This window comes from Tetrao urogallus (genome assembly GCF_951394365.1).
Source record: "Tetrao urogallus genome assembly, chromosome: 8".
Lineage (NCBI taxonomy): Eukaryota > Metazoa > Chordata > Aves > Galliformes > Phasianidae > Tetrao > Tetrao urogallus.
In genome coordinates, this window is record NC_136821.1 from 19,831,430 (window position 1) to 19,847,899 (window position 16,470).

General features: G+C 43.6%; 1 protein-coding gene across 1 annotated transcript; it reads left to right on the forward strand.

Annotated features, from left to right (window-relative positions):
• Positions 1–3,452: 3,452 nt before the first annotated feature.
• Positions 3,453–9,226, forward strand: CDCA7 (cell division cycle associated 7; the record flags this gene model as incomplete). Its single annotated transcript, XM_079539289.1, has 10 exons — positions 3,453–3,473; positions 4,242–4,364; positions 4,725–4,835; positions 5,598–5,846; positions 6,248–6,325; positions 6,875–7,063; positions 7,387–7,527; positions 7,949–8,098; positions 8,763–8,899; positions 9,196–9,226. The coding sequence occupies 10 exons, from the start codon at positions 3,453–3,455 to the stop codon at positions 9,224–9,226; spliced, it is 1,230 nt and encodes a 409-aa protein (XP_079395415.1).
• Between the last annotated feature and the right edge of the window lie 7,244 nt (positions 9,227–16,470).

Genomic DNA, 16,470 nt, shown 5'->3' on the forward strand with positions numbered 1-16,470 from the left:
GCAATAACACTAATAAGGGTCTGCCAAGATCCTGTTTTTACACAGGGCATTGGGATGATCCTCTCAGAGGACGGCAGCAGCAGGGGGTGGCAGACAGCCCCAAGGGTCAGTGCCTCCTCTGAGAAACCCCATGGGATGGTCCTGTAGGTGACGCTGCACAACAGAGCAGCTTCATGCACCTGAGGCTCAACGTACAGATTTCTTACCCTGCCTCAGCAAGAAAGGTCAGTGCTCCTGCAGCAGAGACAGGGCATTTTCCTTGTGCTGTGAGAAAGCACATGAAGGACATGAACCCTGGGGGGCTTCCTGCCTGCCCCCACCCCGCCTATCCCCTCTGCCATCCTGGCGGCTGGTGGAGGCAACACAAATCAGCCCTCACAGTAAAATGTATATAAAAGGGCAGAAAAACAGAGTGCAGAGAGCAATTTTTATTACTTCCTGATGGCCTCCTGTTTCCCACCATTATGCATTTGCAGAACATTTTGTAAGCAATTTCTTTATGATGTGACTTAATCTATTCTTGTTTTCAAAGGGAAATATAAATCGAAGCCCAAGAGTGAAAGGGCTGGGATCTCGAGCTTTCAAAAGTGGTCTCTGCATATCAACAGCAGCCAGGTTTTTTATCAACCTTTTTTTTCAATGCATTTTGTAGAATGGCTACAGGATACTCAAATGAGTGTTGTAATTACGCTCCATAATGTGCATCACAATGCCCTAGGCTCCAAACGATTCGCTGCGATGTGTACTTGGAATAATCATTAAGATTTCTGTCAGAGCTGACCACATTTCAGCTGTTCTCTAAGGGCACTGATGAATGCAGGCTCCTAGAGGCATTTATCAACATGTACTTTTCCTCTCGCTGGGCTGCAGTTATTCCTTTGGCTTTCTTTTCTCTTATTCTTTCTATTTTTATGGCCTCAGCAGTCTGGGTCAAAGAAACACACTGTCAAATAGGACCAGACGTGGCCACCTTCAATTCAGCAGGCAGGACCTGTCTGCACCCAGCCTGTGCTACCAAGGAAATTGCAGCAAAGCACAAGGAGATATGAATTAAAAAGCAAAAAATATTTTTTTCCTTGCGGAGAAAAAAAGGGGAAAAAATACTAATTGCACTGTGGAGGTATTTTGTGGAGCAGCGGCCTTGGCTATGAACCAATTATCCATGCTAAATTCCAGTTCAGAGCACAATGCCAAGGTGAAAAATCACTTCCTAAAAAACTACGTCCAGCAAACATGTGGAGGTCCAATTACAATGAAGTCCACAGAAGCAGCCACCCTCCTTTCTCGGGGTGGCAGCCAATGGTAGGGGAGCTGGTGGTGCACCTCACGCATCCTGTACAGAGCAGTAGCCACTGCAGGGCAGCAGCTGAGCAAATGCACTTGCCTGATCAGATCTTTTACAGAAACACACCTTTCACAAGAGAGGAAAACAATTAGTGCATGTTATAGGTTACCGATTTACAATTTACATCATAAATCGAGCCCTGATTATTTTAATGCAAGACGTTTTTAGCTTCATTTTGTGGCACTAACGGTTTTACTAACACACTATAATTTGCTCGGATGAAGAGGTGATTGGACAGCTCTTAGAGAAATTTTTAATTACTGTCATTAGTGGCTGCAATCTTATTCTTTTCTGCGGAGCCAAGATACGTGTTATTGCTTTGTGCCACAGGTACTCTGCGGTCACGAGAATCTCTACTCTCCCCTTCTGCTGAAGGAGTAGAACACGAGGACCAAGAAGCCAAGGGGACAGAGGTGTCCAGCAAGCACGCAGAGGTCTTGGTGTAAATCTACAAAAGCAGCCATCCTCCTGCATGTGTGTAACAGCAAGCATCCTTTTGGGGCTGCAGGAGCTCAGCACGTCGATTTATTTCCCTGTCTCACCAAGCAGGGCTGCAGCCCCTCTGCCAAACGGCTTTCCCAGCTCCCAGCCACTTTCCCCGCAAAGTCCCTGCTCGGGCCAATACATTTTAAAGCTGTCTGATTACATACGTGGCTTGGACAACGCTGTTTCCATGAAGCATTAATTGGGAAATAAGCTGCACTCTGAAGCACAGGCTAGCCCCACAACATTTTACATGTTATTGATGGTTATTTTCTAGTAAAATCCTGACTCTCCAGGCTCAGAATGTCAACAAGAGCTGCTGCCACTGAGAAACCATATGGTATTTGTGATTTTTTTTCTGGAAGGAGCAGAGCCCGTGGCTACTTAGAATATGTCTTCAGCTGCTTGGATGCTGCCTGGGTGGCCATTCCGGGCAGCGCCCCCGGCTTTGTGCTCTGTGCAGGTAAGGCTGTAATTACAGGCTGACTGAAAGCGGAGCTGCTTTCGCACGGGGAGACTCGCCCACAGAAAACATAGACCCTGAGCAGGGCTGGCGCCCATTGTGCCTCAGCTATTCACAGCCCGGGCTGGGCTGCGGGCCTGCGTGTGCGGGGCCGCTTCTCTCGTGCCTGACATGGGCCGTGCCTGCTGCTGGGAGGACCCGAGCAGGATAAAGGATAAAGGCAGGATTACAGCAAGCAGCGGGGCTGCAAATCACACACAGCTTTCAGGGCCTCACCCGATCCTGGCTGCCAAATCCTGGCTGCACGTTGTGGTGTGTAACGGCTGCGCTTGGTTTAACGTGAGATTGTAGCATTACATAGAACAGTTTGCAGTCACTGTAGGTTTGTTTTCCTCTGGCCCAGCTTCAAGTAACTGTTTGTGGAGTAATACAGCCAACTCCTTTCTGAAACCCCACTGCACTGCTGTACCCTCAAGGGCGTGGAGGCTTCACCCCTAAGGCAACACCCCACCTGTTGGCAGCAGGGCACACAAGCCCTGCATGCTGCCGGCCGCCTACACAAAGCAGGCTGTGCTCCCCGCAGGAGCTGTCAGCCCTGGGGCAGCAGGGCCGCGGGCTCCACGCCTCCCTGCGCGGAGATACAAGGCACGTACGAGAACCCCTTCGCCCCCTCTCCCCAGCCCTTGAAAACCGGCAGTTGTGCGGCGGTCTTTTATTTTTTAATTATGTTTATCTTCTCCCAGAACGGTGGGGAAAAAAGCAGCAGTTACAAGTGGAAGCACAACACAGCTCCAGACCACGCGGGCACCCCCGGCCCCGCCCCTCAAGCGCTCGCATCCCGCCGCGTTCCGGCCAGGAGATTTTCGCGCCACACGATCAGGTCCTTGCAGCTCCACAAACCCCGCACCTCCCGGAGAAAAAAAAAAGGAGGCCCCCGCACCGGGCCCTCTGGGGCACTCCGGAAGAGTCTCTCTATGCTCTCTGCCGGGGTGCGCGGATGGGCGCGAGGAGGGGGCGTGAGGTGCTGGGTTCCGTGTATGTCGGACTCATCTGCCAAGACGCGGGCGGCAGCGCGGGAAAGGCGCCGCCGGGCTCCGCCCCTTTCTGCCCCCGCCGCTTTGGCGCGAACCTTCATTTCCCGCCACCCGTCCCGCCGTCAGCATGGCTCCGCAGCGCCCGCAGGTGAGCGCTGTCCCGCGGGGGCCGGTTAGAGCGGGGGGAAGCGTTGTGCCGGACGCTCGGCGGGAGGAGCGGCCTCCGGGCAGCGGCTGTGGGTATCCCCAGCCGCGGGGCTGGGGCAGAGGATCGGCTTTCCCCCCGCTTCCCGTCCCGGAGGCCGTTGGGGCTGTTGCGGGGGAAGCAGCCCGTGGTTGCGGGGCAGGGGGTTCGCTGAGGGCCTCTGTTTTAGCGTGGCGCGCGGCCGGGGCGCGTTCTGTGTGCTAACGGGCCCGCGGCTCGTTGGTCCTGGCCGGGCCGTGGTGCGCGGTGTGCTGTGATCGGTGGTGGGACTCTATGAGGAGAGCTGCGCTGATCGCTGTTGGAGCGGTGTGCTTTCAGTGCTCCGTGTGCTTAATGCTCGTCTTAAGCTAAAAGTACCTCGTTACTCAAAGCAGATCTCGGCGTGATGCTCTTGTGCGCGTTTCTAGTCCCATCTGTAAGGCGTGGGGGCACGTATGATGTTTGTGTATGTTCCTGCTTCACTGTGGAGCTAAAAGAATTATTTGTTAAGAGCAAGCTAAGCTCTCCTGTAAAAGGATGTGAAATCTATCAGACCAGAACCTGTTCCCACTTTAACGCTGGGGATGTTTTGTTTAATGGTGCTGGTTCTGCTGGGGGGAGGTGTGTATTCTGAAGTGGGTAAGCCCACTGGCAGCAGCGTAGGGATGTGCCCAATGCCATGCACTATGGCTGCTGCCCATCCATAACGGGGTTGGCACTGTTCTTTTGCAGCGCCGCTGCTCTGGTAGGAGAACCTTCACCACGTTCCGAAATACCAAGCTGATTCCCATGGAGACGTCCTCATCCTCTGATGACAGTTGTGACAGTTTCGGTTCTGACAACTTTGCTAACACAGTGAGTATAGGGCTGGAGCAAATAAACCTGAAGGAGCAGTGTTAGTGAAGACCTGCAGGTTGGCATGTGATAAATGCTGCTTCTATTTTGTACAGCAGTTACAGATCTGTGATACGTACTGTAATTCCACATCACTGCTTGCTTGTGCTCCCAGCTGGTAGGTGTTGGAAACAGATGAGCAACCTTTGAGACATCACCTAAACGAACGTGCCTAGTAGTTGCAACTGCAGTTCTGAAACTGCCTGTAAATTCATTTACTATTATTATTTTTTAATTAAAAAGAGCCATTTGCTTGTATTTTGGTTGTAAATGCAAGTTGTTTTTGCCCAATTAAAGTAAAGGGTATTTTGTTCTTTGCAGAAACGCACGTTGAGGTCGAATGTTAGAAAAGAACTGGCCAAAATCTTTCACGAATCCTCTGATGATGAATCCTTCTGTGGCTTTTCAGAAAAGAAAATTGAAAGCGCTTTGGTAAGATGGCTGATCTCACTTTGCAGCTTTAATCCTTTCACATTCTTTGGTATAACTGAAAAATGTCAGCTTCAGATTCCAAGTCAAATGTTGTCAGAAAGAAATGTGACTTTATTTAATGTAGTAAATGTAACTAGACATAGTTTGGTGGGGTTTTTTTGTTGTTGTTTTTTTGTTTTTTTGTTTTGTTTTTTTGTCCTCCTAAAATCCCCCTAAGCTCCTAAGCTTTGCAAGATCAGAGTAAAGTCCTCATATGGACTGGAAAACCTATTACTTGGTAGAATTGCCCTTGATGCTTGTTGCTCTTTGTTAGACTCTAACACTTCTGGTTTCTTTAGCACAAAATGTTAACCTGGCTCATGGATCCTAGCAAACCCGAGGAAAATATCTGCCTACACTGATGTGCAGTTGGATGCGCACTCTCACAGTGTAACAGAGAATGCTGTAGCACTTGTGCAGTGTAGAAGGAATGATAGATGATGGAATCCTGCTTTTTGTAACTGCAGTGCAAGAGCAGGTTTGTTGTTTAAAAATACCGAGAATTAGTATTGAGTAGTGAAAAATGTAATGTTACCACGTTTGGCATTAATAAGTTCCTGTCAGAACTTAAGAACCTGCCGAGGAATAACTAGGTTGGCATCTGACTGGGAGAAGATGCGTGTCTGAGTTATAAAAAGCAGTAAGGAGAACAAGTAGGAGTCAGACTATTTAATTGCAGAGCAACTCATTCTGTTTTATGTGTTTGTTGTGATTTGTTAACAGAAATTGGAATCTGATTCAGAAAACAATGTCAGTGCTGACAGAGAGGCACCTCTGAGACTGAGGAAATGCACTGTTCCTCTCAAAGTAGCCATTAAGTTTCCACCTCGAAGATCAGGAAGGAGGAAGGCTGAGGTGGAATCTCTTCCTGAAGATACGATGCCTGCTCCAGATTCAGACTCTGATTCTGAGGAAAAGGGCTCTCTGTTTTTAGAAAAGAGAGCTTTAAACATCAAGGAAAACAAAGCGATGGCAAGTACTCAGCCTGTCCCCTGCTTTCCCTCTCTTCCCCTTGACTCTTGGTGGCTCTCCTTGTTTATTCAAATTAACCCTAATGGGAGTTATGTGAATTCATTAAGAGGAATTTACATTCCAAATACTTGAATCAGATGCTTCATGTTCACTGGTATTTGAAAATCTGAGAGAAGTCTTTCAGTAAAAAATCTGTGTGTTTAAGGCCTATTCTTTGTTTAGGCTTGAAGTCTATTAAGTTTGAGTGTTTTCAAATTACCTGTAGTCACTAGAACATAAAAATGAGACATAAAAGTTAAAGAATGGCTGCGGTTGCTGTAATTGTAATTCCAGCCAATTGCTCTAATCTAGTCTGTAATAGTGTGTGAACTCCCTCTTAAGGCTCTGCTTTCTTTTGCTAGCTTGCAAAACTAATGGCTGAGTTGCAAAATGTTTCTGGTATTTTCGATGGGAGAAGATCACTGCCAACGGCCAATAATGTAAGTACAAATTTAACGCATTTGCCTTAAGGTTTCTGATCCTTGAATGATTGCACTACAATACAGGACTCTTGATTACAAAGCTTATTAAACCTCATAATTCAGAGTCCAATTCAGAATTGTCATTTACTGAACTGGACATCCTCATTGTGCAATTTTCTTCTGATTTTCCACTGTATAAAATGGATCAGATTAATTCACAATGGCTTAAGTGTTTCCATAGGCCAATAAAACTGAACGAGATGCTGATATTTATACAGTGGCTAGAGATAAGGGAAGGCAGCCAAAGCTTTGAAGCTCAAGCCTGAATCTTGTTTGAGTTCAGAGCCTTAAAAAAGACTCTGACCTTTGGATTAACTAGGTCCTTAAAGTAATAGGGTAGCGATTTAGCAGTGTGATGGATTTTGCTGCTGATTTACCTGTAAGCTGTGTGAGTAACAGTAAGAGCAGAAACTTGCTATAGATATGGGTTCTGCTGTTCTGTGTGGGAATTCCTGTACTGTGAGGACAGAAGTTGTTGTATCATTGGGTTCTCTTAAACTTTTCCAGACCCCAAAACGACTTCCAAGGCGCTCACTTCCCAGAAGTGCATTGAGGAGGAACCCAGACCGAAGTTCTCGGCCTCACACAAGATCCAGGTCCCTGATTGACGGCCCTCCTACTCCTTTACCAGAGGAGGAAGATGATGACCGATACCTCCTAGTGAGAAGGAGGAAGATGTCTGGTGAAGATCTGGAGGTATGCTGAGGTTCTGGTTCTTCAGTTGCTACTGAAGATGGTTTTGTATCCCTTCAAGAATATAAAAATTAATTCGGAGCACATCATCCTAGATGAATTCCTCTTCTACTCCAGTTGTAGGCGAGAAAAATCCAGTGGCATTTCATTTGATCTGTCATCCTTTAGATACTAAAGCAGCATACACATCATAGGTGTTTGCAAAGATTTATCTCTCGTTTAAATATGGAATGGATGTTTGGGACTTCGGCACTGATTTGAAGAGTCTTGCTTTGTGTAGAATTCTTGCTGAATCCCATCCTACCAATGTTGTCTTCATTATCCAGCATGATGCCCAAACTCCCAGGAGAGGTCACCGTGGTGCCATGGCTCTTCCACACATCGTGCGACCGGTTGAGGAGATAACAGAGGAAGAGCTGAGTAACATCTGTGGATCTGCAAGAGAGAAAGTGTATAACAGAACCATGGTAAGTGTATTCCAACTTCCTGAAATGCATGCTTTGTGAAATCATTTGTTACTCTCTCTGATGTGAAATAGAGTGGACTTGCTTATCACTGAAAGGAGGGGTGTGATTTCTGGGAGAAAAATGGCTGAGGTTCTGGAACACCATCTGCCATCTTTCCCTGAGTTAACAGAGTGGCGTTTGCCAAGCCAGCGGACTTGTTCTCTTCTTGGATCAACTGTAGTAACTTGGTGATACCAGTCTGTGAGAGTGTTTTTTAACAGGCACAGAAGATAAAATCTTGATTCAAATTTGTGAGGTGGCTTTCTGTTTCAGGATGAGTGCTGCCAGCTGCCAGCGAGATTGCTTGTTAAATGCTGTATTCCCTCAGCTAGAGAGCTGCTTCTAATGTTTTGTTTCTTGAATTACTTTCCCTGTGTTACAGGGATCTACCTGTCATCAGTGTCGTCAAAAAACCATAGACACCAAGACCAACTGTCGTAACCCTGATTGCGTAGGAGTACGGGGCCAGTTCTGTGGGCCATGCCTCCGCAATAGGTATGGGGAAGATGTCAGAACAGCATTGCTGGATCCAGTAAGTCAACTTTTAATACTGACCTTAAGTTAATTGAGTAGCAGATGCACCTTTCTGCTCATAGATAAAGTGCCTTTGAAAGGGAACTGCTTGCAGTGTTGTAGTACATAAGGTATACTTAAAATCATGAAGGTTGGAGAAGACTTCTGAGATCATCTAGTCTAACCATAACACATCACCACCATGCCCAATAAACCATGTCTTAGTTTGAGTCAAACTGAATGATAGAACATTGTTGTCTAGAACTCTTTGTAGTTAGTATTTCTGCAGTTTCATTTTCAGGAATAAACTAGGAGAGCAGAGCAGCTGACAGAATATTCTTGTATATTCAGAATAATGTTTACTATTTAGTTTCGTATTAGTGCTTAATGTACTCTGGAGGGGAATTGTATCAAGGAGAAAACAGTCTTGCTGCTGTGCACTATGGAAATGGCTCAGGAGCTGAACAGAGTAGAGTATTTCCTATGGTTACATGTAAAGAAGAGTTTAATACCTTACAGACTGAGAAATTGGGACTTTTCTATCCCAGCCAGACAACTTCTGCAGCACTGGTGATCACTAAGTGGAGAGTTGGATTATTTTTACCTATGACTGTGAATTGTGCCTCATGCTGCAGTTCAGTTAAAGGGGATGTTGTCTGTTTTTATTTTTTTCTTTTGTCTAGACCTGGAGGTGCCCACCTTGCCGTGGAATATGCAATTGTAGCTTCTGCAGACAGAGAGATGGCAGATGTGCTACGGGTGTCCTGGTCTATCTGGCCAAGTACCACGGCTATGATAATGTCCATGCCTACTTGAAAGGGTAATTATGCCATTGTGTCAGTAAAGTGGCTCTACTCTGTGGGATAGTGGCTGAAAACTGGGATAGTAGTGCTCTCAGCTGTTGCTCAGATATCTCAAGATCAGTCCACATTGTCTCTTGAGTCTGTTCTTTTTCCACAAGACTTTTCTGACTTGTTAGTTCTTAGCCAAAGTAAGTGGTATATCCACTCCTTGCTTTTCAACTTGAACTTTGTTGTCATTATCTCCACTAATTTGTCTAAAGGATTTCTGAACTGTTTTGCTATAAACTAACTTGAGTTTCTGCTTGTCTTTCAGTCTGAAGCAAGAACTTGGAATGGAAGACTGAAGCTGTGGCTGCCTTTGACTTGAATACTCTTTCACCAGTGCCATATTGTTACCTCCAGTGAATTGTTTAATCAAGTGAGATTACAAAGCCAGTGCTTGGTTCCCTCCCCTTCTGGATTTTTTTAGAAAAGAAAAGCATATTGCTGTGCAAATTGTGCTTTGAGAAACTGTTTAATAGAGATCTTTGCCCGCGGGCCATTGCTTTCTTTTTAAACAACTTTTGTAAAACAAAGTATGAGATAGCATCAGTCCCTGCTTTTATGCCAGCAACTTTTTTTATCCTGAAAGAAGATGGGGCTTTAAGCCATTGGAGTTCTGTTCATGCGTTGATCTGTACTGCAGGTTTATTTGTGCTTTGAAGTTGGTGACAAAAAGATAAGGATGTTCAGAACATTCAAGGCATTGTTCCCCACAGAACCAAGTGGGGAAAGGTGTGTGCTTAACTCCTGGCCAACTTCTGCTGCGATTGACTCTTACTGAACGTAAATGATCAAACAGAGCTAACAATCATCCAAAGCAGCAATTCATTCATAAGTTCAGAAAGGAAGGTCTAAAGGTTGCAGTTGAGCCATCTCCAAGCATTAACATTTAGGTTTATAGAGCGCTTGAAGTGCACGTTGGATATTTTGAAGGAGATTGAGTGATTTAAATTGCAGCAGAAGCAATTAAGGGGTAAGCTCTTGTGTTTGTGTTTTCTCAGACAAGAGGAGGCCACTGCTGGAAGCTTCTATTGCACCAGCATCGCTTTATGTAGTGGTGACTGATCTGAGAATGTGGGTATGCCTCATGAAGTGACCTCTGCTAAATTTCTGCTGGTTTTTGGATTCTCTTCTTAGTTGTCCTTTCCCTTCTCTTGCTGCCAACTGCAGTAATGCTTCTGTGCCGAATCAGCCTGGGGATTAACCAAGTTGAGGAGTAGCTGATGTAGTCATTGGCCAACGGCAAGAGGGTGAAGTGTGGTGACTTGTTGAATGTTAGCATGAGAAGGGTCAGTGACAAATGGTCATTCAGTTTTCTTTTCCCTATGAGCAAAAATAGAAAGCAAAGGCTTTCTAAGCTACAATCCAGCTTAAAATGAATTATTCCTTGGCTTGCATAGAGAAGCACAAACATGGATAATGTTCTCAAGTGGCATGTCCACTTGATGAGGAAGAACAGTTGATTGAAAAGGATTTTAAAAAATGAATAAAAGAGGAGATGCGTGCAGTTTGTGAGCACTTATAAATGTCACTGGCACTGTGGTCTCCTCTTAAACAATCCATCCATACTTCTATTCATTTGTGGCTCTGTGTGACTGTAGAAGGGTATTTTGTGTGATGTTATTAATGGAGCACGTGTACAGCAAGAACTGAGCTGAAGAATACCTGGTGTTGTGTGGACAGCATCTTCTAAATGCTGTAGAATAGAAGGCAACATGAAAACTAACTGGAGAGCCACGGTGAATACATGCGCTTAGTTTGGTCATGGAGGAATGCAGTGTTATACGTAATGCACAGTTGAGTAGTAGGAAGAGTCAGCTTGTGTTTATTGAGCACTAGAACAAAATGCAGCTTCTGACCCTTCTGTTTACACAGTATTTGCGCTCTGTATGTAACGAACCTTTTTGTACCTTTTTATACCCTTCTGGGAATTAGAACAGTGTGGGAGAAGGAGGACCTTGCAAACAGAATATATTTGTCTCAGACATGCAGATCTGGTTTATAAATCACCTGTGCTGTTGAGAATCTCCCATCTCCTGCTTCCATAGTGTGACTAGATGTGCAATCTTGGGTGGAGTGTGCCCTGTTTTCCAGGTTCATCTCTTGAAGAAGGAACTCTAGAAGTACATGTTCTGACACATAAGAATGATTCTTTTTCTAATTGCTGTGCTTCCCTTCTGATTGCTGGAGTGTGGAAGAACTGTGCTGAAAGCTAATCTTTGCTCTGTATCCTGAAGACTGCTGTATTTAGATTTCTTCCCATTGACAAATTTATGTATGAAGGTTTTTATTTTAAAAATAAAACTTTTTTCTCAGTTAGAATTCTTGTCTCTGAACTGTTTTTAAAAAACGTTGCTGCTTTCCAGATGAACTGTTGTATTGCTGCTGAGAAGCAGTGTTTGAGCTGCCCACAAAGAACTTGTTAAGTGCTCAATTGCATTACTTTTGCTAAAGGCTGTGGGTGCTTGCCTTTCTTCACCATGCTGGTAACATGAAAGTAAACTTGTGTTTAATTTGGGGAGTCTGTTACATTTAAGGTTTATATGATGATTTTGACACATCTCGCTTCATCTCTTTACTAATCCTCTCTATTACAGTTACTTCAGTACTGTTGATATTAACCTGATGGAGAGCCTGTGGTTTATATCTGCAGCCCATGGGCAGCAATTAAGATACTTCTTGCAGAGAAAAACCTAACTGATAGATTGTTTGGAAAACAAAGATGCCTGGAAATAGGAAATCATGTAGAAGGAAGAACAGAACAAAGCGCATTTGTGAGGTGGGATGACTTAACACTTAAAAAATGCTGTGCAAGTTAAATTATTTCCTCACTACTCAGCTCTAGGGCCAGGTGATCTTCATCTAGGTCTGATATCGCTTCTTTTTTTTTTTTTTTTTTTTTTTTCCCTGAAACCTGTTACAATATCTTATAATTGCTAGGAGGGACTAATAAGTAAATTATTCTCTTTGAACTTCGTTCTTTTTCCCTTGGGTGTTCTTGGGGATGGATGCAAGGGGCATTTGTACCTGTGTAACAATCTGAGAGAAGTGGTACTGAAAGTGATGGATAGCTTCTGTTTAATGTTAAATGTGTGAATATAATCTAAAGATAGCTTATGAGTCAACTTCTTATTACAGTGATATAGTGTCTGCCAGTGAAACTGGCCAATTCTCTTGCTTTCAGAAGATTCTCTTATATATATTTATTTGGTTCCTTGCAGTCTCTAGTTATGCAACTTACGATGAAATATTAAGTCTCTTCAAAAGGGAAGAGAAGGAGTGTTTGAAAGAGGCATTTTTATCTTCCTTACCTATAGAGCAAAATGTTTTCATGGTGAGTAAGCTACAGAAATAGCATTAAAGAGTTGCTTCACAGGCTGATAAAGTAAAACCCAGTACATTCCTAAGCAGGTCTGTTGCTTAACCAGTTACATCTGTGTAGGGAAATGCAATGGAAACTAAAAATAGACACTAGCTTTGGGAACCAGCTTTGCATCTGGTTGAAGAATGGCTGTTGCTGTTGTAGGATGAGGGAGTGCAGCTAGCTTTGAAACCTTATGTGATGTGCAGTGTGAAGGTGTAGTTTTCTGCATCTGATGCATTTAGCAAGGGAGTCACCCACTGACCTCTGCTGGCATAAAGCAGTTTGTTTCTCAGCTCTTTGCTAGTGCAGCTCCTGCATGGCTGATAGCAGAAGCTACTGTGGGGGTTTTGGAAAAACTTCTTGCCCTTTTTTAAGGTTCTTGTCCTTGAAACTAAATCATTGTGAGTAACAAGATAGAGCTTTATCTGTCAAGCTTTAGCTGGCTGGTCTTGTGGGATCCCAACTCCAACACCCATGCAGTTCTGGGCAATATAGAAATACATGAATAACTCAGTTATAGAGGTTACAAGAGAACTTGAGTAGTTCTTGCTCCATTTAAGCCTAGGACTCCTAGGTGGAGGTCCAAAACAAGTGAACAGATAAAAAAAAACCCACCTGTGCTTTGTAGTGAGGGTTGGCAAATGGAAGAGAACTGTACGTTTGAACCCAAAGGTGTAATGGTCAGTGGTAGTGATAGGAGTCCTAGAATTACAAGGTAAGGGCAGGATGGCAATGCTGCTGTGGCTTGTAACTAGCTGTGGATATTGAATTTGTGTAAAAGCATGTCTGGAGGGTAAAGCTATAGTCATGCTACACAAGATCTTGGCATGGGCATTCTACTGACTGGAGTTTAATATTCTCTAGTAACAAGGGTGACAGATGGTTATGTTTAAAAATTAAAAAGAAAAATTTTAAATCACTATATGGTCAGGATGCTCATGGATGAGGTATGAGGGCATTGCATTGGTGCTTCTTTATTAGCACTACTTCAGAAGGGCTTTTTGGAGCAGAAAAGCTTCCATCAGCTGAACTGCAGATCCTGCTGGATTGAGCTCTGCTCATCTTCCTGTTGGAGTATGTCTTTAGGTAAAACTTGGAAACAAAGTGTTGCTTAGATTATGGCTCTGCATGTGGGCTCATGTTAGCTTTGTATCTATATGTTAACATCGTTGGAGACAGGGAGAAGGAAATTGTGCCCTAGGCTGTATGAAGAGGTTTAAGCAGCAGAATCCTTCAGTAAGCACCTTCATATTCTGGTAATTGCATACAGAGTAACAAAGCTGTCCTAGCAGCACTCCTGGTGGCCTTGCCTTGCTTTCTTTTGGTTTGAATTCCCTCATAGGCACAATGTTTGTGAGTGTTACATAAACTGGGTGAGCATAGCTGACTGCCACCAGGGCTGGGGACAAGAAGGCTCTGACAAAAAAAAAAATAAATAAAAAAATAAAAATTCAGATATTCTCCTTGAATATATAATCAGGAGCCTGTTTGGAAACAAAGCCACAATCAGAGTGTACTAAAAATTATCTCTTAATACCTTAGGTTTCAGAGATATGGAGACATTTTCAACTTAATCATATAGGTGAGATCAAACAAGTCCAACCAGTGCCAACCATCTGGTGTAGTTGCATGAAGACTCACCATCTTTAGACATGTTCTGAAGCTCCAGAACTAAAAGCTTAGTTATGTTACCACTCTAAGGTGAATGAACATAAGAGAATCACGCAAGAGCTCTTCTCATATAGCTTATTAGCAGAACTTAGCAGTGGGGAAAGATCCTATTTCATAGCACTTCTGTGGCACGGTTTTTTTTTGTTGTTAGGTGTAGGGGGTGGGGTTGGTTTGGTTTTTGGGTATTTCTTTTTGAGCCTGGTTATAATGTGAACACAACTGATAACAGTGAATCATCAGGGGGAAAAAAAACCTTTGGAAATAAGCCAGAGTCAAATTCTTTTCTCGTGTGCCGTTCAATCTGCTTCCTCTTTAAAAGAAAACTTTCACATTAGCAGAAAAATAAATGCTTAGCCAGAGTTCTTTTTGTGTCCTTTTCAGCAGGGAGAAGGGATGAGTGTGCTGCACTCAATGCCCATGCTGGCTGCCTCCTGCTGCAGAGAGTTAGCACTCTAAAGCCTTTTTCTTCCCCCTTTATTTCTGGTTTCATTTAATTCTTGTGGAAAAAGTTGTCATGTTATAATTTTGGCACTGGAAACAAGCACAGAGTTTTGTTGTGAGGTACTGGCCTGCTTTGGTATGATCCCAGTTTCCTGTAGAAGTAATTCCAAGTTTTCAGATGGTTTCCATCAAGACATGCAGACTTCCCTACAGCAAGACTAATGCTCTTTTACTTTTCACCTTCTGAGCGCAGATTGAAGGCGCCTTTCTCCTCGCAAGCAGATTATTTCTTAGTCATGAGAAGCATCAGGTATGTTTTCATAGACTAGGTTCTGCATTATAGCTGGAAAAAAAAAGGTAGTTGAAAGTATTGCAAGCCATCAGGTGCCGCTTCTTCTGATTTTTTTTTTTTTTTTTTTTTTTCCAATTTCCCAGTTTCCAAAAGGTCCAAAATGCAATGTCTAGCAACTGTTCCTTTTGTTCTGAGGAAAAGTGACAGATGAGATGAATGGTTCAATACGTATCAGGCTTAGCTAACTTACTAACTAAGCCTGCCTGAAGTTTAGCTTCTGGTTTTCTCTGTATAGAGGTCACACAATGCATTTAACGTGCTGGACTGCTGGCCATCTAGTGAAGCTGTCAGCCTTGCTGGAGTGCTCTTGTTTCTTGTCTGCTGTGGCTCACTGTGTGATATGCAAGGAGATACAAGGGTTTTGTGAAAGGGATTCTCAGATTTGTGAGTGACTCAACTATTCCCCATAGTTAAATACACCAATGACCGTTTTCTGTGTGCGTTTCAGAATCAGAGCAATGTTCTCCTTGTATTTGCTGGCTACTTAAACCACATCAACCTTATCAATGTGGGTACCAATGGGAGTCAAAGAGCAAATGCTAGCTGTCACGATGTACAGACACTGTGCAGTGAAGCAGCAACAAGGGTGGACCTAGTGTTAAGGTCCTGTGGAGAGTTAGTTCCCTGAGGGAAGGGGGAGAAAGCTGCATGTTGGTGAAAGTCAGTGAGGCTGTTTTGGTGAGAAACTGCTAAGTCCATAACCACACTGTATTACCATATTTATTCTAGTGAAATTTGGTGGAAGGCAGATCAAACCTTAACCACAGCAAGGTGATAGTGGGAAAAAAATAGAGTTAACAGTCACAAGGCTTCCCCAGCTTTTCTTAAACTAGACAACAAGCAGAAAAAATACAGCTAATTTGAAACTGTCTATTAAAAATAAAAGGATAGATCCTGTTAGTCACACCAATTGCCTTCAGTGACCTTGGGTTTACCTACGCACCTTTTGCTCTTACCCTGAATGAAAGACTTGCTTAAAAACCAAAGCTGACTGCACAGTGCAGCACTGCTGTTTGGTAATGTAGAGAAATTTACTTGAAGAAAATGCTATTTAAGTAACCCAGGAGCTCTGGAATTAGCTATATAGAATGGTACCATATAGGAGGTGCAGAAAATGCTCTCAGATGATGGATATTTCAAGGCTTTTGTCCTGATGCTGAGCTCCTCTGATGTGTATCTTAAGATACTGCCAGTTTGTGCCTCTTCTTACATTTCAAAGAGGTTTATATGTTAAAACCTGCAATTGCTGAAGCAGGCATAATTGATGTTGAGAAGATAATTTACAGGTTTCCTTTGTACTGTAGGTTCATATTCAGTATGTAGTGTATATTTCTCTTCTACTCATTTCAAATAATCAACTGCATCTAAAAACAAATGAAACACAGGGCACTACTGTTTGTTCCCAGGTTAGTTCTCTGAGATAAAGATGCTTTGTTTTGTCCTACTAATACAGCCTATAGCTTGTAGAGCTGATTTGCAAAGAAAGCAGAAGGACCATAGCTTAACCCAGGCTGTTTCCTTGAGGGCTGGGAAAGGGACACACATCAGCCATTCCCAGACCTTTGTCTTCACTAATATGCATTCTTCTACTTTTTTGCAATAGATACCTCCTATTTTTGTTTTGCCATCTGCTCTCTGGCAATTGATGCTTCAGAGGGCTGGCTATTTATTACTCACTAGACATAGATAGGAATGCAGTAAATTCTTTACAAAATAAA